Source organism: Microtus oregoni, unplaced genomic scaffold (genome assembly GCF_018167655.1).
Source record: "Microtus oregoni isolate MIOR12 unplaced genomic scaffold, Mior012 000057F_ref0000458, whole genome shotgun sequence".
NCBI lineage: Eukaryota > Metazoa > Chordata > Mammalia > Rodentia > Cricetidae > Microtus > Microtus oregoni.
This window is the reverse complement of record NW_024543833.1, coordinates 5,763,410-5,784,928: the sequence shown is the minus strand read 5'-3', so window position 1 is coordinate 5,784,928 and position 21,519 is coordinate 5,763,410. Positions and strand designations below refer to the sequence as shown.

Below are 21,519 nucleotides of genomic sequence, written 5' to 3'. Positions count from 1 at the left end.
TAATTTCAATGGGCACTAAAGTTCTGGACTAGAATTGTTCAGAAAGGTAAGGAAACCAAGAGTATAAAATGGTTTTTCTAATATAAAAAAAAATATCTCCTAGTGATTCTGCCTTTCTAGGAAACTAAGCAATAGAACACAGATCTGTGACCCAGCCCAAAGTGTTAGACAAGAGCTAAGGATCTTGCAGATGTTGTGATACTTGCGTGTGAAGGTGTAGCAATGTGCTGGAGAGACAGTTATCTGAGGGACGTTTTAGTGATGGCTGGAACTATTCATTGTAAGAAACTAACCTGATTTGAGCACCGTGAGCAAAACTCCTCACTGCTTCAAACAAGTCTGCATAAAATAACTCTCTTATCCCTATGGGCCTCATGAGTATTAGTATCTCCTTTCTATAAATGTAGGAAGTTGAAATTCAGAGCCTAAATATTTTACCAGCTTCTGTGTCAGAGTTGGGCTTTCAATCCAGATATGTTGCCGTGTTCTCGGTAACATCTCTCAGGCTTCCCCAACTGAAAACTGATTGATGGGTTAAAGGACCAATGACATCCCAGCCGCCTAAAGATGGTCACGGCAGACACAGTGCCATAATTGTTTTGGCTGTGCTTGCTGCTGTACTTAGTCCCTTTAAGGAAACTACTACCTATTACCGTAGACCAAGTACTTTATGAATAGCAAATGTTGGTTTCTCACAGTCGTGGAGGCTTTCTGTCTGAGCAGAGTGCCCTCACGTTTGGTTTCTGGTCAGAGCACTCTTCTGGAATACAGATTACCACTTCATGGCTGTGTCCTCAGGGCAGAGGGGACAAATGAGCTGTCTGAAGTCACTTAGAAAGACACACTAATCTTATCTATTAAGTCCCTGCTCTCCTGACCTAATCACTACCCAATTTCAGTCTGGGGCTGTGGTGGAATGAAAACAGTCATTTGCAGTACTTACCAGCAAGGAGAGATTTATTAAATGTGTTTAAACTGAATTGCTTTGAATATGATCTTGTCTGAATAGTTGACATTTAAGCAAAGGGTTCAATGAAGCATAATCTCTCATGAATTTCACAAGGAGAGAGAACAGTAAATGCAAGGACCTTGAGAAAGGAAGTTTCTTGGTTGTATTTGAGGAATATCCTGGAGGTGGTGACTAAGTAAGCGGACAAGAAGATAGCTGATTGGTGTATGCCTGAAGCAGAAATCATATATAGTCCCTGCCACTCACTTTACCAATGTTAATACCACAAACACATGATGAGCAGAGTGCAAAACATCATAAGGAAAAAAGGAAGCTGTTTTTTAAGGTTTATTTATTATGTATACAGAGTTCTGCCTGCATGTGTGCCTTCAGGCCAGAAGAGGGTACCAGATCTCATTACAAATGGTTGTGGTGGCTGGGAATTGAACTCAGGACCTCTGGAAGAGCAGCCAGTGCTCTTAACCTCTGAGTCTTCTCTCCAGCCCCAAAAGGAAGCTTTTTGGAAATAATGGTTCATTGAATGACTATACCATGCCATGCTCTGGGCATTTATTCCTTTAATGCATTGACTCTACAGGATGTTACATATATATATTAATTTTACATCAAGAAGGAAACGAGGAATTAGAAATATTATATATCATATTTCACAGAGGACAGAGGCAGATCTCACCTGGGTCCCTGATTCTAAAGTCTGGTTTTTTACACATTAACATATTTTCTCATTTGAAGAAAGGTTTGTGGATGCAAGTGATCAAGAAATTATTGTGCATGGCTAAAAGACAGATGCCGTTTTAAAAATCACATTAAAGAGTAAAAGAGCAGAGCAGTTGAGAGATGGGGAAGAAGAGAAGCTTCATTCCATGAGTTCAGACATTTCAGAGCAGTTGAGAGACAGGGGAAGAAGAGCAGCTTCATCCCATGAGTTCAGACATTTCTGCACCACAGCATTTTTCTTGTTTATATGATTATATTTTACCGACCATTTGTTTTTAAATTTTCACAGGTAGATGGACTTTAAGGCAATTGCCCAAAACTCTGCTGAAGAGGTTTTAGCTTACAATCAAGATATATCTGACTGGAAAGTGGTTAAATCTTCAGTAAGAGAAAAGTATTTCTCAAGAGTTTATTTTTTTATGATTGTTTATTGTAAAGACATTTTAAAATAATATGTTCTTTTGTAAGCCAGACAAAGATAGTTTCACTTTTGTTTTGTTTTTGGGTTGTTTTGTTTTCGGTTTGTTTTGTTTTCTGTATGTGACAGTTAATTTATTTCTGGATTTTATTCCCCTTTGAGAAAAAGGTAACTGTTTCCAGCAAGACCTCTAGAAAGTTCCTCGGAAATCTGTGAGTACATTTTCCAATTTGCAGTTTTCAATTCAGTGGCATTGCCACATCTGAAAGTCAACAGCACTCATTAACTAGAACAAACTACTTTCTGGTCTCCGGGAAGTGATGCATGAAGTCATGTGATTCTCATAAAATAGAGCAGTCGTGCGTTGTGCAACAATTTTCTGACATGAACACAGTTACAGAGCAAATCCTTGCTGGTCAGTGTTGAGGCCTTCACTCACGTAACAAGGCCCTGAGATTCATCCCTGATGCCAGAAACTCCTAATTCATTAGGACGGAAAAGGCGTGCAAAGGCGCACTGACATTTCTTGCCAGCAGAAGCATTTTTATGATATTTGGAATCCTTCACTTTACTCTCAAACCCCCCCAAAAAGAAAAAAAAAACCATCAATTTTTTTCTCATTCTTAAGTGCAGATTGTTTTTCTATAGAGTGCTATCAGACTGCTTCAAACACAAGTGCACTCAAAGGGAATGTCATGTCTTTTTTTTTTTTAGGTGTTCATTTAGAGTTCTTGGTATAACACCTCTTCCCTCAGATCACTGTGTTATTGAGAAAACCATGACCAAATTTTTAGAAAACATTTCTTTGAAAACTATACTTGTACTCTGGCTGTCGGTGTGATTTTTGTGAGGTTGTTGGCGTTGCTGGTTTTTGTTTTTAAAGAATAGATCTCACTAACTCAGCTTTACCTGCTTTAGCTTCCTGCATGCCATTTTTTATTAGTAGATAAGGATGGCATGAATTTCTCTTATTCACGTCAGATGACCTTAATAGTAGAATGAACAAACTTCCTTCCTTCCTTCCTTTCTTTCTTTCTTTTTCTTTTTCCTTTTTTTTTTTTTAGAATTTTCAAAAATAAACTGAGGATGGGGGAGGGGGATTGTACTCAACCCTAGGCATATCAGGGAAGTCAAACCTATTTTATTAAAGGTCAACCTGACACAATATAGCATCCCTTAGGAAAAGACTCTAAATAAGGATTTTCTAGAACAGGTTGGTCTGTGGTATATCTGGGGCAGGGGTTGCCTTGATTAACTCTCATATGAAGACCTAGACTACTGTGGGTAGCACCATTCCTTTAGCCTGCTTTTGTCATTCGATGATAGACTCAGATAGTTTGGCTGGGTATATTAGACTAGGTTGGCAATCGAGACCTTTTAGAGTCTTAAAGACATCAGCCCCATCTCTTCTTAGTCTGGACTGATTGTTCTGATGGCCTGCCTTCGTATGTGACTTGGCCTTTCTCTGTCACAGCTTTGATATACTTTTTTTTATTTTGTAAATTTAGTGATAATGATTTAGGGAGTTTCTTTTCTCGTTTAGTCTGTTTGGTGTTCTGTGTGCCTCTTGTGTTTGGATAGCCTTCTCTTTTCCTATTTGCAGAATTTTCTGCTAGTAGCTAACTCACTATGAAAATAGACTAGCAAAACAACCCTTGCCAAATACTGATTAATTTGAGGAGTCAAGATAGCCTGGTAGTATTGCATATACTAATGTTTTAGTACAAACGGAAAGAGAAAGAAAGGGGGGGGGGGGTGGGCATTAATCCCGAGACTAGAGATAGGTTCTAGGTTGTTAGGTGGGAAGTTGGGGAGAGGACCGCACATAGGAGTGGGAATGATTGCAGAAAAGGAAAAATGGCATAGGGAATATGTACCCAGATACCATAAACCAGGCCAGCCTCTGGACTTCAGGAGAAGAAACAATAATAAAGAGTACAGAAAAAGAACAAGGAACCAATAGGGGGAAAAGGAGGGGATAGGAAAAGTTCGAACAGTAGGTGGCAGTATTGTCCTGCTTGTAGAACTACTGAACTGCACCTAAGAAATAACCCTTGCAGGGAAGGAGGGGTGGGAGGAGTTGGAGGATTTCAGAGGACTGGTGGAAGACTAGCTCTGTTCTCACAGTGTTGGGAGCAGCTGGTGGCTGCATGGTGCCCAAACACTGCTTTGTTCCATAACTCACCTTCGTACTGCAGTTGTTTCTTCTCGGGAAAGATGTCTGCTCAGTTTGTCGGCCCACTTGTTGATAGGGAAGGTTTGGGTGTTTAATTGTTGCGGTAGCTGTTTCAAGGTGTGTCGATGCTATGGCTACTTACTGTGCTGCCAGGCTTTTATTTTAAAGTTTATTTCCTAGACCTGCATCCTGAAATGTTTCCTTTCCCGCTTTCAGAGTTTCAGGCCTTCCATTAAGGTTTAAAAAATCTTTATCTAATTTGAATTGATTTTTGTGCAAGGTGAAAGATACAGACCCAATTTCACCGTCTGCTGGCTAATATTCTGCTTCTCCAGCACCATTTATTTAAAAGGCTGTCTTTTTTTCAGGTGGACACTTTGATTAATCTTATTAATTTGGATTGCATTACTCCTTTGGTCAATTTGGCTAAGAGTTGGTCAGTTTTATTCTTTCCCAGCAAGCAACTCAGCTGCTGAATTTTCTGTGTTTTTCTTTGGAGCAGTGGCCCTGGATTGCTGAGCCATTCACATTTGCTGGTGACTTTCTAGTCTCCTGCAGTTGGTGTTCCCATGGTGCCTGGGTCAGATCCCTGTCTGCCATGGACTGCAGTAGGAGAGGAAGGTGGTGAGAATTGATTGTCAGTTACAGATTCGTGCCCCTCCTTTGCCTCTTCCCTGAGATAGGTCCACCTGTTCTGGCTTCCCAGCCAGCTGCAGCGCTGCTGAATTCTGGTTCCTTACAGCGCTTTCCTCTGTGGTCACAAACACAAGCTGGCTTACTGGTTCTGTTTTCAATAAGAAGGTGTTCTAAAGAAGGGCGAGAGAAGGGTCATTGGTGTCATGTTTGGATCCATGTCGAAGCCCTGTGTATATCCAAACACACAGAGACTTGGCTAGTTGGCTTTTGTTAGCTCTTGCGATTACCCTGCTGCCACCTCCACCTCTCAGTGGAGTATGTGAATGGCTTGTTCTTGAATATCTCATTGTCCACCAAGTGCTTAAGCCGGGTCTTAAAATATAATTTGGATTTTGAGACTCACCTTTATTAAAACCCTTTAAATGATTTATTTCCTGGCTAAAGTAAGATCCAAACATTTTGTCCTGACCTCCAAGTCACTCCCGGGCCCTCACTTCCTGTCACTTCATCCTCTTGATCCCTTGCGGTGGTGGCACACGCCTTTAATCCCAGCACTCGGGAGGCAGAGGCAGGCGGATCTCTGTGAGTTCGAGACCAGCCTGGTCTACAAGAGTTAGTTCCAGGACAGGCTCCAAAACCACAGAGAAACCCTGTCTCGAAAAAAACCAATATATATATATATTGGTGATATATATATAAAAACCAATATATATATATATATATATATATATATATATATATATATATCTATCTCCAAAGCTAATGTCAGCTTTGATTGGCAGGTTCTTGGTTCTCATCTTCAGAACGACCTTCCTGCCCACTAGGCCAAATGTCCTACATGTACACAGTCCCTCTTTAACTAATTATTCTGCTATTGTAACCTACATAGGTGGCACTATATGGAATTTATTTTTTTTACCTCATCCTGTGTGTCTTATTAAAATATGAAGTGGTGTGAACAGGAACTTGAATAAGAGTGTGCCTAGAAATAAGTCACCCTTATTTTTTGTGGTATCCCTATACCAGGACACTGCCTGTTACAAAGACTTAGGGTATATTTATTTAGTGAATATATGTGCTTTAGTTATATTGATTACCAAACAGAAAGTTAAATATAAGCACATTATTAAAGTAATTTAGCCCAGTGGTGGTTATGCACGTCTTTAATCCCATCACTCAAGAAGCAGAGGCAGGCAGATCTCTGTGAGTTCAAGGCCAACCTGGTCTACAAAATAAGTTCTAGGCACCCAGGACTGTTACACAGATAAACCCTGTCTTGAAAAACGAAGCTAAATGAAACAAAAATAGAGGTAATCTATATATTTTATTAGCATTTTGCTTTTTGTTAATAATTTACTGCCCCCAAAAGAACCTTTAGTGATTAGTTTTGAACACTTGGTTTTATGCATCAGAAGGAAGGTGCATCTTTCTCTTTCTGTCCCCAACTATACATTCCTCTAATGCCCTAATGTTATGGTAGGCATTCCACCAAATAATTTTAATTTACTCCCCACATATTCCACAATATAAACACCATTATTTCCCGCCTCCAGATGACTATCCCCAAGACACCTACATTGTAACAGCGAAATGAGAACTTTCAGAAACCAGGACTTAGCTTCAGAGGTTGCCTGTAATTACCTTAATCATCATTCCTTCTGAACCTAAATCTTTCCCATGCATGTATGGAATAATTGGAGCACATTATCCAGGGAAGGCATGTACTAGAGTCTACCTTTTCTGCTTTAACATTAATGCGTATTTACCATTACCAAGGGAACATGCTGTGTTCTTCTCCTATCAGTTACTTCATACTGTTATGGTGATTATTGCTATTAATACCTTATAGTGATGATCGCTATCAATACCTTATAGTGATGATCACTAGCAATACATCTATGCTATGATCGCTATCAATACATCTATGCTGATGATCGCTATCAATACATCTATGCTATGATCACTATCAATACATCTATGCTATGATCGCTATCAATACATCTATGCTGATGATAGCTATCAATACATCTATGCTATGATCACTATCAATACATCTATGCTGATGATTATTATCAATATATTTAATCCTTTCTTAAATCCCTGGGGAAGACACCCGAGTTATTTATATATCTTATAACTAACATCAGTCATATTTAAACGAGTATAAAAATGGTATAACAACAAAAGTAATGGCTAAAGTTGCTGTGACCAAAATGAAAAGCCCAAATTTAGAATAGCGTTTATTATGGTTTATTTCCTAAACCATAATAAATGACTGTGGGCGAGATGCCACAGTCATTAAGAACACCAGAGGATCAACACACAGTTTCGAGCACCCACATCGGTAGTTCACACATGCCTTTTACTCAGTTCCAAGGAATTTCATGTTCTCTGCCTCCGTGGGCATCTGCATACATATGGTGTACATACACTCATACAGGCACACACACATTATAAAAATTCTAAAAATTCATTCAACATAGTATTAATAAGATAATTTGAAAAGTAACATTTAAACTCTGTTATCTATATATCATAAGAAAAAGAATCAGTAATGACAACAGTTCAATATCATCTAATAATACTATCATAAATAATTGTAAAACAGACTTCCAAGTCTCCCAAAAAGAGCTTTGGCACTGTGTTCCCCTCTACTCTCCATATTCCTGTGCTTTCTCGTGTGTCCATACTGACCATGCTTTCCAGTGGGACCGTGGATGAAAAGTCTCGCTGTCCAGCAAGATGCAGTACAGATGGGGAGAAAGTAGATCCGCAGAAGTGCAATTAAACAGTTTGCACTTGGTGACCAGCTACTGTTAGTCATCAGTAAAGGACTACTTTATGAAAGGGCTAATTAGGTGTTGTTAGGTATAGCTTGTCACTATCATTAGAGTTTACTGAGGGACATTGTTAGGTATAGCTTGTCACTATCATTAGAGTTTACTGAGGGACATTGTTAGGTATAGCTTGTCACTACCATTAGAGTTTACTGAGGGACATTAGTGAAGTAAAGGACAACTGTGGCCGTGTGTGAACAAAATTTGTGCATAAATTTTAACTGTTTAGTGTCTGACATTGTTGCATTACATGGTGATTTTTTGGGGTTATTTTTCCCGGGCTTAAAACTGAGTGCTCTTTCTCTTTCTCTCTCTCTCTCTCTCTCTCTCTCTCTCTCTCTCTCCCTCCCTCCCTCCCTCCCTTTCCCCTCAATCTCTCTCACTCTCTTTCTCTCAAATAGTAGCCTCTAGAGGGATGGCTCACCGGTTAAGAGCACTGGCTGCTCTTCCAGAGGTCCTGAGTTCAGTTCCTGGTGTGCATATGAACACGCAAACAAAACACCCATATACATAAAGTACATGGATAAATAAATCTTAAAAAAAAATATTGAAAGGTCAGGCAGTGGTCTTGCACATCTTTAATCCCAGCACTTGGGAAGCACAGACAGGCAGATCTCTGTGAGTTCAAGGCCAGCCTGGTCTACAAAGCAGACAGCCAGAGCTATGCAAAGAAACCCTGTCTCGAAAAACCAAAAAATAAGATAAAATAAAATAAACAATAAAAAATAAATATTTTTGACATGGAGGAAGTAAACCTTACATTAAGGAATTTCAGAATACCTCAGAGAGGAAATTAGGAAACACCTAAGCTGTTAAAGAAAAAGTCAAGTATACAAGGAAGTCATCTAAAGAATTCCTGTCTGAGCAAATGGTGGAAGCCAGCCAGATACAGTGGCACATGCCTGTAATTGTAGCTTTGGCATTCGGGAGGCTGAGGGAAGCTTAACTTCGAGACTTTCTGAGCTCCATAAAAGCCAGGGTCCGTAGCTCGGCCAGGCCTCCGTGAATACAAAACAAAAGTTGAGGGTAGCAATTTTCCACACACGTGACTACTCTCCTCTCTAGTAATGACATTTTCGTTCTCTTCACGCTCTCTGAATAAATTTTAATTCTTTAGAAACTTAAAGGTTTCACCTTAAAACATCTGTTCTTCTTCTTTGAAAGAAATGAGTAAAAGCGTTAAGGGCGTGGCCATATTACTCTGATTGTACTTTCAGCTGGCAACCTTCTGCTACAGTGGATTTGAATCCAGCATCCTAACCCACACTGGGAAAGTTCTCTACCACTGAGCCATATCCCCTAACTCTTTGTACATTTTGAGATAGGGTCTCACTAAGTTACCCGGTCTGATCTTGAAGTCACCTTGTTTCCTAGACAAAAATGATACATTATGATCCTCCTGCCTGCTCAGCCTCCCAAGTAGCTGAAATGACAGGCCTGCGCCATCAGGCCAGGCTAGAAAAGTAAACATTGAAATAATGGCTGCAATGCTTATTTAAATAAACTATGCTAATTCACATTCAATACACTGTATTAAATGAAATTATTTAAATTATTATATAAAGTTCCCTTTAGAATACATAATGTAAAGAAGCTAAAGTACAAATGAATTTTGTTCTGAGACAGAGCTCATCCCCAAGATATCTCATTATAGATATGCAAATACCCAAAAATAATATAAATACTAATAAATTATATTTATCTATTACATAGAAAATATAATAAATTTAAAAAGGAATCAAAATAACAAGCGTTTTTGGTCCTGGGTGTTTTAGACAGCAGATACTCAGTTTCACAGTTTCCTTACTGTGGTTTGCTCTTTAATCCCAGTTGCACTCTATCTCCAAATTAAAGTCAATTTCTTAAATTTTTCTTTACTTTGATGACATAGATATCGTATTGAAGGTGTAATTCGAGAGTCAACAGCTAAGGTCTCCAATTTCCTCTACCAACCTGAAAACAGAATTACTTGGGATAAATCATTGAAAGGATACAATGTGATACACAAGATTGATTCGGTAATGTACTATTTAATAGTGAATAATGTCTACTTTATTACCTTATTTCTAACTAGTGTGAATTATTAAATATATGTCTTATAGATTTGAATTAGCTGTTTTTAATTACAGTGTGGGGGACTGAACCCAGGGCCACTTGCATGCCAAGCAAACACGGCATCACTGAACACATATTCCACTACTTTGAGATCAGATCTGTCCTACTTGCCCAGGCTGCTCTCCACCTCTAGTTTTCGAGTGATAGAATTATAAGCATGAACCACTACACCTAGCTGGAGTGTTATAAAAGGCTTAAAATAGCTATTTTTATTAGTCGGGACTTTAATTCCAATTAGCTTTGTACTGTTTGTAAATAACTATCACATTTCCAATCTTCCAGTCTCTTGTTGATATGTACTTTTTGTTATAAGGGAATTAAACTTAGCTATTCCCTTCTATTATAAGGAAACAAATTTAAACATATCTTGTTGATGAGGGTGGGGAGAGAGCATGGTACATACATCTGAGTGCAGGTGCTCAGAGGCCAGAGGCCTAGAGTCCCATGGAGCTGCAGTTACTGCTGGCTGTGAGCTCTCTCGTGTGGATACTAGACACCACAGCCTCGTCCCCTAAAAGAACAAGGTGTGCTCTTATCCTCTGAGCCATCTCTCCAGCCATAGTTTTTGGGGTTTGTTGCAGTGTTTTGGTTTTTAAGAAACCCACATGTTTCCAATGCCTACACTGCCTATACTGGCCTGGAACTGGAGATTCTCCTTTCATCAGTGATACAACTACAAGTGTCTTGGCAGAATTTAATCTATGAATATGACTCTAGAAAACAGGTATAAAGTGGATCTTCACCCTAGGGACTGATATAAAAAAAAACAGTAGGTACTGTTGAAAATCAAAGACCAGGACTGGTGAGTTAGCATGAAGAACGTATGTTAAAAAACATAAATTTAAAAAAAGGTCAGAGTAGCAACTGTAACCCCTGCACTCCCACGGGGAGATGAGATGTGAAAGCAGAAGAATTCTCAGAATTCATGGACCAGCTAGCCTGTTGTATACAGTAGCAAACAACAAAGACATCTTGCTTCAATTAAAGTTGTCTTCTACCCTACACACACACACACACACACACACACCACAAAAGCAAATCAACACATTTCTGAAAGACTCAAGACAAAGTATAAACTAATGAAGGAACATCTTATGGCAGCACCTATATTAAAGTCATACAGAGAAACTGCTATGGCTTCTGTGCAAGCATGACATACAAACTCAGGAAGTGTCCCATATTCTAAAATTTGTTAAAATTCCAGTGTAAATAGGCAAGCAATGTGAAAAACAAAATAAAATATCTTGTCTGAATATCATCAGTACTATAGTAATAGTCCCTAATGAGAACAACATAAACAAAATTTCAAAATTTTTAAAATTATATAAACCATTCAAAGAAATAAGGACACAAATGCCCGAATGAATTTGAAGACAAGAAATAACTCTCCAATGAATTCCAAGAAAACAAAGCAAACAGGTTAATAAAATAACAATGTCGATTAAGGATAATGGAAACAAACTTCAATAAGGATATAGAAACATTAAAGAAAACCCATAAAGCTATGAAGTGAAAATGAAAACTCAAGTCAAATTAAAAACACTAAAAAAAAAAAACTAACCAATAGAATTATCCTTCAGAAGATAGAATAACAAAGCTTGAGGATAAGGTGGAAAAAATGAATCATTCAGCTAAGAAATGACATTTGAGTGTGAATGGGACATTTAAAATCTCTTTCAAATTATGGGCACAGTAGAAGAATTCCATGCCAAAGACCTAGAAAATATTTTCAATTGATATCATAGAAGAAAAATTTCTAAATCTAAGGAAAGCGTGGCTATCCAGATACAAGAGGCTTATGGAACACCAAACAGATCCAAAAAAGAAACACTCCATGTAGTATTGTAGTTAAAGCACTAAAAACACAGAAAAAAAAGTGTATTCAAAGCAGTGAGAAAGACTGAGTCACACGCAAATGTCGGTCTGTGAGGATAATAGCTGGCATTTCAGTGGAATTATTAAAGTCCAGAGAGTAGGTTATCAAAGACCACAGATGGTAAATTAGATGAAGATGCCCAATAAAACTTTCCATCACAACTGAGGGGGAAAGACGAAATTAGAACAGTCAGGAAGCTATCAGAGCAATCTAAATAGGATTTTACAGTGTTTTATGCTAGGGCAATAGCAATATGGAGCAAGGGAAACACAAAGGATAGAAGACCCAGCCTAGAGATCGAGTCAGTAGGATGTACTGAAGGAGGAAGAACCAAAATGAGTTCTATCATATGTGAGAACTAAACATGTTTTAGTAACTATAGAACTATATGTTTAAAGTGCTTCTTTCTGGCAAGTGAAGCATTCCGTCCTTAAAGGAAGCTTCGTTAAGACAGGAAGTAAGCAACTCAAAATAGCTTCAGGAAGTCCCTGAAACTGACCAAGTTTCCTAGGCTCCTTCCTCTTCATGAGTATGTGAGTAGTAGACTGCTGAGAGTCACTCAGAGAAGCCAAGCAGCCAGAAAGAAGCAGAGAACTGCCCAGCTGCCTAAAAGAAACAGGCTGTCTGAGCTGCCTGGAATGGACACTCTCAGACCCTGAACTGCCTGCAGGAAGTGCAGTGAGCTCCAGGTTTCTGGCTTTTTTGAACTGTTCTACAGTGATATTTTACTTGTATTTTAATAAATAAAGCTTGCCTGAAGATCAGAGAAAAACAGCCGCACTGGTCAGCCTTACAGACCAGGCAGTGGTGACACACACCTTTAATCCCAGTAGCCACACTAGTTTGCCATAGAAACCGGGTGGTAGTGGTACATGCCGTTCATCCCACCACTAGAGAGGATAAGATGGGAGGAAACAGCTCTCAGATGCAGTCTCATTCTAATGTTTCCAGCAGGCAGGATCACCATTTCAGACTGAGGTAAGAGACAGTGGCTGGCTGTTTTGCTTTTCTGACCTTCACGTTGAACCCCAATATCTGTCTCTGGGTTTTTATTAATTGTGCCACACTGTTCCCCATGCTAGGGTGGGCTTTGTAGTGCAGCTGTCTTTGAGTAAGTAACTCCCAGTCATATTCCTGTAAGCACCCCTAATAAAATTCATTGGTTCGCCAAGTTGGATTTTGGTGTATCTTTACATTGCTCTCTCATGAACTCCCTTCCTGGCATGAGCAATCCAGGCCAACAGGGAGCTGAAATCACTGGAGGGGATAAGTAGTGACTGTGGGTCCTTTCAGTGAGCTGGCTGTAGGACTTTGGGGGGTCTCATATGCAGGCCAAGAGTTGGAGGGATTTGCAGCTAAGCCATCCTAAATCCAGTTTCACCAGTGGTTTCAAACACTGATCATAAATTTTAGGTCTTATTCCATAATGTGCCAAATCAATGTATGTTTCAGAATATTTACCAACCCCACAGAGGGACAAAATAGTGCTGTACAGAAATCAGAAGACCAGTCGGGTAGTAGTGGTGCATGCCTTTAATCCCAGCACTTGGGAGGCAGAGGCAGGTGAATCTCTGTGAGTTTGAGGCCACTGGTCTACTTAGTGAGTTCCAGGACAGCCAGAGCTCCACAGTGAAACCCTGTCTCAATAAAAAAAAGGGGGGGGGATGGAAAAGAAAAAGGAAGGAAGGAGGGAGAGGAGAGGGATCGAGGAAGAGAGGGAGGGAGGGAGGGAGGGAGGGAGGAAAGAGAAAGAAAGAAAGAAAGAAAGGAAGGAAGGAAGAAAGAAAGAAAGAAAAGCAAAGAAAAGAAAGATCAGAACAAAAAACCTTGGCTCTAATTCTGAACAGCTTTCTAGCCATACATAGTATTTCATCTTTGGGCCATGTCTTCTCATCTACAAATAGAACAAATGTTCTTTGGATTCCTTGTGGAATGTTGTGCACATGTAATTGTGACTCAGTGTTCTCTTATATTTTTGGTTGTGAGCCTAGCCTTTAACGGCTGAGCCATCTCTCCAGCCCTTGACTCAGTGTTCTCTAACAGTAAAATTGCAGGCTGATATGGTGAGACCGCCTTAACACTTCATCTTAAACCTTTTTTTTCCTAAAGGCAGACTAAACATACATGATGAAGTTCTTGGGGAACAACAAACCACTAACGTTACACTAACATTAAGCAACTTTTGCCGTCTTTATTGTTTGATTTGTTGCAGGACACATTTATATGCCATGCCATGACACAAAGTTTTGCCATGGGCTCAATTTCCCCTAGAGACTTTGTCGACGTAGTCTGCATCAAGCACTATGAAGGGAATATCGACATTATCAGTAGTAAGTTGAAACATTTGCCCATGTTTTAGAATTACTGTGTGTCATTAAAAATGTTTTGCCTTTGTTGGTACTAATGGTTTAAAAGAAACTGTAGTTCCAATCTTTTTATGTTTGTTTATTTATTTGGTGCAACCAAAACGCTTGTGTTGTGTACACAGGTGAGCTATTTTACCTAACCCAAGAGGTGCTGCTTAGATAAGTTGTTCCTGGGCTTTTGCAGTGTGAACTGAGGAATCAATACAGACAGAGACTGTAGCTAAAATTTCAATGTATGCATTTTTAATCCTATGAAACAAAATTAGCTTTTTTATATATAATTTTATACTTGTTTAAAATGGGCATATATAATAATTGTTACACTACTGAGTATAAAATAGGATAATACTGAATATTTTTGGGTGGGTCTTTCCTTAAATGTGCCTATGTCTCTTCTAGGGGATGCAAGTTTTAACATAACCCTAGTCTGCTCTGCAATAATGTGACTATGAAATATAAATGTATCATTATTTGCTAACTTGTGTTACTGGCACAAAACCTTTTCACAACACAAGGGTGTGGACTCTGCAAGCTTAAGATCATATATGATGAAAGTTACTTAGCCAGACAGTGGTGGAACATGCCTTTAAACCCAGCACTCAGGAGACCAAGGCAGGCAGATCTCCGTGAGTTCACAGCCAGCCTGTTCTACTGAGTGAGTTCCAGGACAGGTTCCAAAGCTACACAGAGAAACCCTGACTTAGAGGGGGGGATGGTAGGGAGAGAGAGAGAGGAGGGAGAGAGAAGAGAGAGAAGAGAAAGAGAGGAGAGAGAGAGGAGGGAGAGAGAGGGGAGAGAAGAGAGAGAGAGAGAACAAACTTTGGCGGAGTAGCAGCAAAGATCCCAGTTTTCCTCTTGAATTTGATTTAATCCTGTAATTTCTGTAAGGACGTTTCCTCTCCTGTAAGATCCTTAGTAATAGACAGACAGTGAATCTGTGCTATCACTTCCCAGCACTTAAAATGGGATGACTCCAGTAGTCTGTTTCACAAACAAAACTTCTCATCCCTCTGACTCAAAGCCTGCTTTTCAGATCTTATAGCAGATCATTAAAGATGGAGGTCCTCAAAGTATACATAGTTTAATCATTGGTTTCAAAGTTTAGCAGATAAAATGTTTTCCCTACCTATTATATGAAAATTTGCCTTTTCTAGACTTAGGTCTGTAATTTTCCATGTCTTGAAAATAAGTCGTTTCTAGCCTCTATTAATAGTTAGAGGGCAGGTAAAATAACAGCTACAGTTTTAGCTCAGTGTCATGGTGCTGTCATAGCCACATGAGGCCCCAGGCTCCATCCCAGCATAGCAGAGTAAGAAGATAATTTTAAAAACGCATGGTGGAGCATGCTTTTAACCTCCGCACTTAGGAGGCAGAGGCAGGTGAAGCTGTATGAATTTGAGGCTACCCTTGTGTGTAAAGTGAATATGAAGCCATATAGAGACTACACATAGACCCTGTTTTGAAAAATAATAGACAAAGCAGTGTATGAGTGTAAACTAGTGACTAGGAATATCCATTCAGTTTGTGTCGCAGCAAAGCGCACGTTTCGCAAGACATTTCCGCTGAATACATGTTCAGTGTCTGGCCAGCTTTCTTCGTAGTCCTTTAAGGCTTTTCTCTGTCCCTTGCTTGGGGCTACATATTTTGTCTGCAGAGTCTCACTAAGGTTACAACTCAAGTTTCCAGATATTGAGCATAAAAAATATTGATTTACCTGGATAATAAGCTCCTGAACTTACAGCTCTAGTCTTTCAGGTCTTCAAAATAAATGCTCACCTCAGTACCTGCCTCACCAAAGACTCATACTGTTTGGAAAACGATAGCAGATTTCACAAAAGAGAAGAACGACAAGCATAGCTCCATGTTTTAAGTGGAAAATATTTTGTGTCCCTCTGGCATTCCGTCATCCCAGTACAATGGGCTCTGTTCAGAGAGAGATCCATACATGGGAATTCATTGGCCACGCACCCACTCCTCTGCCCTGAGCTGCGCTTTGCATTGTGCGCAGACTTGTGAAAACAAATCAGGACAATTCCTGTGCTCTGGCCGTAGCAAAAGTTATATGTTTTTAAACTATTTAAAAATAAGTAATCACCGTAAATTTATTTTGAATCACTTCCCTCTTTTCACTACAACACGCATATTCTCTGTATAATTAATTACTAAGGCAAATTCTACTAAGTTTTCATTACTTGAAATTAGTACATGGGATTAACAGAAGAAAGCATTTGAAGTGTCTGAGTACTTCAGATGTTTCATGGAAAATAAAAGTATTAACAAAAATCAATGAGCCCCAATAAAACCATCTCTTTTATGCTTTGTTCTTTTGTTTCAAACCTCAGAAAGGAACTAAATGATGCTTTTAAAGAGCTTTCTTGTATAAAACATACCAGAATCTTTAGGGATACCAGCACTACTAATACATGGACACTATAAAACTAGTGTTAGCAATGAAGTCAAATGCTATCATAGACTTTAAAATTACACTTTTAATATTACACTTTGTCTCTGTGAATTGGGTCTCATTTCAGTTTCTTTAATCACAGCTAACAGTGTGGACTTCCCAGGATATCCTCCATCTCCGCATTATATCCGTGGTTATAATCATCCTTCTGGCTATGTGTGTTCACCTCTCAAAGAGTAAGTGTTATTTATATGTGTTTACTTTAGCAGGCCTTTTCTTTTCATCTTAGGATTTACTTCAGGATTCCTAGCTCATCAATAGAAATTTGTACCAACATACGGTGTTGGGAGGGAAAAAAAACTGCCCCTAAAAGCAACTTTAAAAATAACTTTTTAGGGCTGGAGAGATGGCTCAGAGGATAAGAGCACTGACTGCTCTTCCAGAGGTCCTGAGTTCAATTCCCAGCAACCACATGGTGGCTCACAACCATCTGTACTGAGATCTGGTACCCTCCTCTGGTGTGCGGGCGTACATCGAGGCAGAATGTTGTGTACATAATAAATGAATAAATCTTTAAAAAATAACTTTTTATATTTTTGTCTTAAACATAAGAACAGGTAATTTACTATAAAATGTATTTTCAGTCTCTGGGCATAACAAAATACACAAATATTTTCCCACAGATTAACCTTCCATGATGTTTATATTTCTTCAGCATCAACTAAGGAATCTTTTAAAGATATGAATATATGAGCAGCACTAAGTGGACTTAGTTGGGTGTGTGTGTGTGTGTGTGTGTGTGTGTATGTATAAAACAATAATTGAGGAAGACAGTCTGTGTGTGTATATAAAATAATAATCGAGGAAGACTTAGTCTGTGTGTGTATATAAAACAATAATCGAGGAAGACTTAGTCTGTGTGTGTGTGTATAAAACAATAATTGAGGAAGACTTAGTCTGTGTGTGTGTATAAAACAATAATTGAGGAAGACTTAGTCTGTGTTGATGTGGGAGTGTCATATATCAATCTGTTGATTTCATTGGTTAAGTAATAAACAAACTGCTTGGCTGGCCCTCATAGGTTAAAACATAGGTGGGTGGAGTAAACAGAACAGAATGCTGGGAGGAAGAGGAAGTGAGCTCAGACTCGACAGCTGCTCTCTGGAGCAGAGACACCATGCTCCCCGCTCGCGGGAAGATGCACGCGATGAAGCTCCGACCCAGGATGGACATAGGCTAGAATCTTCCCGGTAAGACCGGTGCTACATAGATGATTAGAAATGGGCTAAATTAATATATGAGAATTAGCCTAGAAGAGGCTAGATAGAAATGGGCCAAGCAGTGTTTAAATGAATACAATTTGTGTGTTGTTATTTCAGGGCATGAGCTAGCCAGGCGGCCGGAGTGCTGGGGACACAGCCCCTCCACTCCTATTATTACAACACTGTGTGTGTGCGTGTGCGTGTGTGTGTATAAAACAATAATTGAGGAAGACTTAGTCTGTGTGTGTGCATATGTGTATGTGTGTGTGTGTGTGTGTATAAAACAATAATTGAGGAAGACTTAGTCTGTGTGTGTGCATATGTGTATGTGTGTGTGTGTATAAAACAATAATTGAGGAAGACTTAGTCTGTGTGTGCGTGTGTGTGTGTGTGTGTGTGTGTGAGGATAAAACAATAATTGAGGAAGAGGTCACAAATTTGATAGGGGTGGGGAGAAGGATATTGGAAGAGCTGGATAGGGAGAGGTAGAAATGATGTAGCTACAGTACTACTGTATTTTCATGAACAATTCTAAAACAACATTAAAATTTAAATTAAAAAATAAAATTCCATGAAATTACAATATACATTTATGAGTCATAAATATTTTACCTTGAGTAAATTATTTACACGAATCACCTGCTTAAATATTTCTACAGAATGAAATACCCAGCAGGAATATTCATATAAAAACTGCCAAAATCAGGAATGAGGTACTGATGACAGGTGGTCAACCAAAGGACAAAATGGTAATCTAAAATAGATTTAATAAAAGCACACATTGCATTAAATTGGAGTATATACATGCGTACAAATCCACCTCACGAATCCATTATTTTTAAATTATTCTGTTATTAATAAATCACAATATTGACATATACATATAAAGTGAACACAAAAATTTGATGACAAAATATAAATTCATAATAAGAGGCAATGTGTTTTTAGTTTTAGTACTGTATTCCTCAATGCTTTTTCTACTGAAAATCTATTTTAAATGTAAGTGGACAGAGTTAATACCGCACATAGTCAGAACAGGAACAATAACATGGGGCCTTCCACTTCTTGGTCAGTTTTAAATTTGTGACCAATATCTTATGCTCCTAGCAGAACAGAATTAATAAACTGCTGCTCCCAGTGAGAAGAACTGACATTTGGCAGGATCTCTGGTAGTCTAGCTAACGTGTAGGGTCAGACTTGGCCCCCATCCCATGGGATAATCTTAGTCGCCTTCTCACAGAACGGAGAAAGAAACTGTGGTTCTTCGTCTCTTCTTCCTATGCAGTCTGATGTTGTAAATAGGGCATTTGGAATCAAGCTGTGCAGAACACTTGTCCAACACTGTCCATTCTGAATCACTCTCACAAACAGCAGATGTGTGTGATCCCATGGTAAACTCCAGTCGAGCTCCGGGCTAACAGAAATCATCTACTCTTCGTAAAGAGATGTGGATGTAGATGTGGTGATAACTCCTATGATCGCTGACTGCGGTCTTAAAATAGTACTGTGAAATTCTGCCTCCATATTTTTAAGTTGACATAGAATTTTACATAAATAAAAGGTGAACATTCTAAAATATCCTAAATATTGCTATATTTACATAGATCTGTAGCTTGTATAAATTAATCCGATAGAACCTATATTCCTTAACCACTTGAGTCCACCATCGCGCTGCTCTTATCATAAAGCCTTCCCTGTTGTGCTGGTTAACGCCTTTTGAGCACCACTTTTCCCCTTGAATTTGCATCTAGAATATTTCCTCTCACAGGGTAATTTGCTAATGGAATAGTTGTATAGCTTGGAATTTTTCAAATCACCTTATTTTTTTTTATAAAACAGTATGAATTAAGAGTTTTCAAATGTGTTTACTGTGACCATAGTATATAAGGATTAAACTGCATGTTTGTAGCTGGGCGTGGGCATTTAAGCCTGTAGCCCTAGAACTGGGGCAGTGAAAGCGAGAGAATTGCCATGGTGAGTTCAAGGCCAGGCTGAGATGCAAGGTCAAACTGTCCCAGAGAACAGGGAAATTAATAAAAGTAATTATATAACTATAAACATGATGTTGGCTTGGCCAACTTGTATATGATGGTTTTCATTTTATCTTGTTATATTTTATTTTGTTATGTTCTGTTGTTATCTTCTAGAAACCTGTTCTTTCCTAATGAGAGACAGAAAGGGAGTAGATCTGGAGGGGAGGGAAAGTAGGGATGACTGGGAGGAGGAGAGGGAGGGGAAACTGTATTCAGATTATATTATATGAGAAAATAATCTATGTTTAATACAAGGGAAAATATAAATATATCTCAGTGAAAAACTACACATATATGCAGGAACGAATGTATATAATTTTCATTTCACTGTTTTTTATTTTTAATAGAGGCAGATATTGTATTTCTTATTAAGTAAACAATTTACATGTATAAAAGTGCTACATACAGTTTAAAAATGCTACATAAACAGGAGTAGAACAGATGTTCAGAGAAAAGAAAAGGCGTGCATTTTGAGGATTGAATAAATAGCAAAAGAAAGTGTAACTACAGCTAAGGTTTTAATATACATTCTGACTACTTAATATTTCAATAGAACTTTTATTTTATAAGGATGTGACCTCAGGTCCCTGTCCCTTCCCCCTTTGGGTTAACTGTCTTGTCATATGCACGATAAAAAGAATCAAAGAGAATAAACTTGAGACTTCTGCTCTCTCTAAACTTGTCACTTCCTAAGATCAAGTATGAATGCTTTATCTTTTGTAACTCTGTTTGTTTACAGAAACCCAGCGTATTCAAAGCTAGTGATTTTTGTCCAGACAGAAATGAGAGGAAAACTGCTTCCATCGATAATTGAAAAATCTATGCCCTCCAACTTAGTGAGCTTCTTCCTCAATGCAAAAGATGGGATAAAGGCACATAAAGTTCCATCCATACGCGGACATCACAATGGGCACCCATCAGTTACACCCATCAGTAAATAAAGCCATCTGCCATTAAACCGAAGAGATTTCCCACCGCATGAACTGCTGGCATGTGTAGTTTGTTACTGCAGGTTGCTTGTAAGTCAACACGCACGCATCTGTTGTACGTCTCTAGACACCAGTTTTGTACAGAGTTCTTGAAACATTTTGTCAAAATAAGAACTTCATTTTACAAGAAAACCCCATTAAATACAGTTTTTCATCTCACATGACATTAAATAATGTGCTATTAATACACTTTGCCCACCTGAATCTACTCCATATTCAGATCATAAACAAACACACAGGCTGGGCAATGGGGGCACACACCTTTAATCCCACACTCAAGAGACAGAGGCAGGCAGATCTCTGAGTTGGAGGTTAACCTGGTCTACTGGTCTACAGAGTGAGTTCCAGGACAGCCAGAACTCTTACACAGAGAAACCCTGTCTTGGAATAACAAAAACAAAACCAAGCAAAAAAAAAAAACCAACAAATACAGTCAGCAGCCAGCATTAATTAGAAATTAAGTATTCATCTGGGAATGGTGGCAAACACCTGTAACCCTGGCACTGGAGAGACTGAGATGGGCTAGCACAATGAGACCAGCCTGAGCTACACAGAAAGACCTTATCTCAAAAATAAATGGAAGCTATATTTTAAATTACTTTTCCTCCACTTACTGCTTAATTGAAAATTATGGAGGTTTGAACATAAGAATAGAAGAGAAGCCCACTAGGGAGCTCAGAGTGCATCTTAAGGGCAGATTAATTGCCTAACACTTAATGA

At 38.8% G+C, this 21,519-nt stretch overlaps 1 protein-coding gene across 3 annotated transcripts; it reads left to right on the top strand.

Moving 5' to 3' along the window:
* Positions 1 to 1,980: 1,980 nt before the first annotated feature.
* Positions 1,981 to 20,756, top strand: Stard6 (StAR related lipid transfer domain containing 6). Of its 3 annotated transcripts, none has more exons than XM_041639337.1 (6): positions 1,981 to 2,070; positions 2,268 to 2,317; positions 9,646 to 9,772; positions 13,958 to 14,075; positions 16,658 to 16,751; positions 20,550 to 20,756. In XM_041639337.1, the coding sequence occupies exons 1-6, from the start codon at positions 1,981 to 1,983 to the stop codon at positions 20,749 to 20,751; spliced, it is 681 nt and encodes a 226-aa protein (XP_041495271.1). In that variant the 3' UTR covers positions 20,752 to 20,756. The 3 variants fall into 3 exon arrangements, with proteins under 3 accessions (XP_041495271.1, XP_041495270.1, XP_041495272.1); XM_041639336.1 differs by having other exon boundaries at positions 2,235 to 2,317; XM_041639338.1 differs by lacking the exons at positions 2,268 to 2,317; positions 9,646 to 9,772.
* The last annotated feature ends 763 nt before the right edge of the window (positions 20,757 to 21,519 follow it).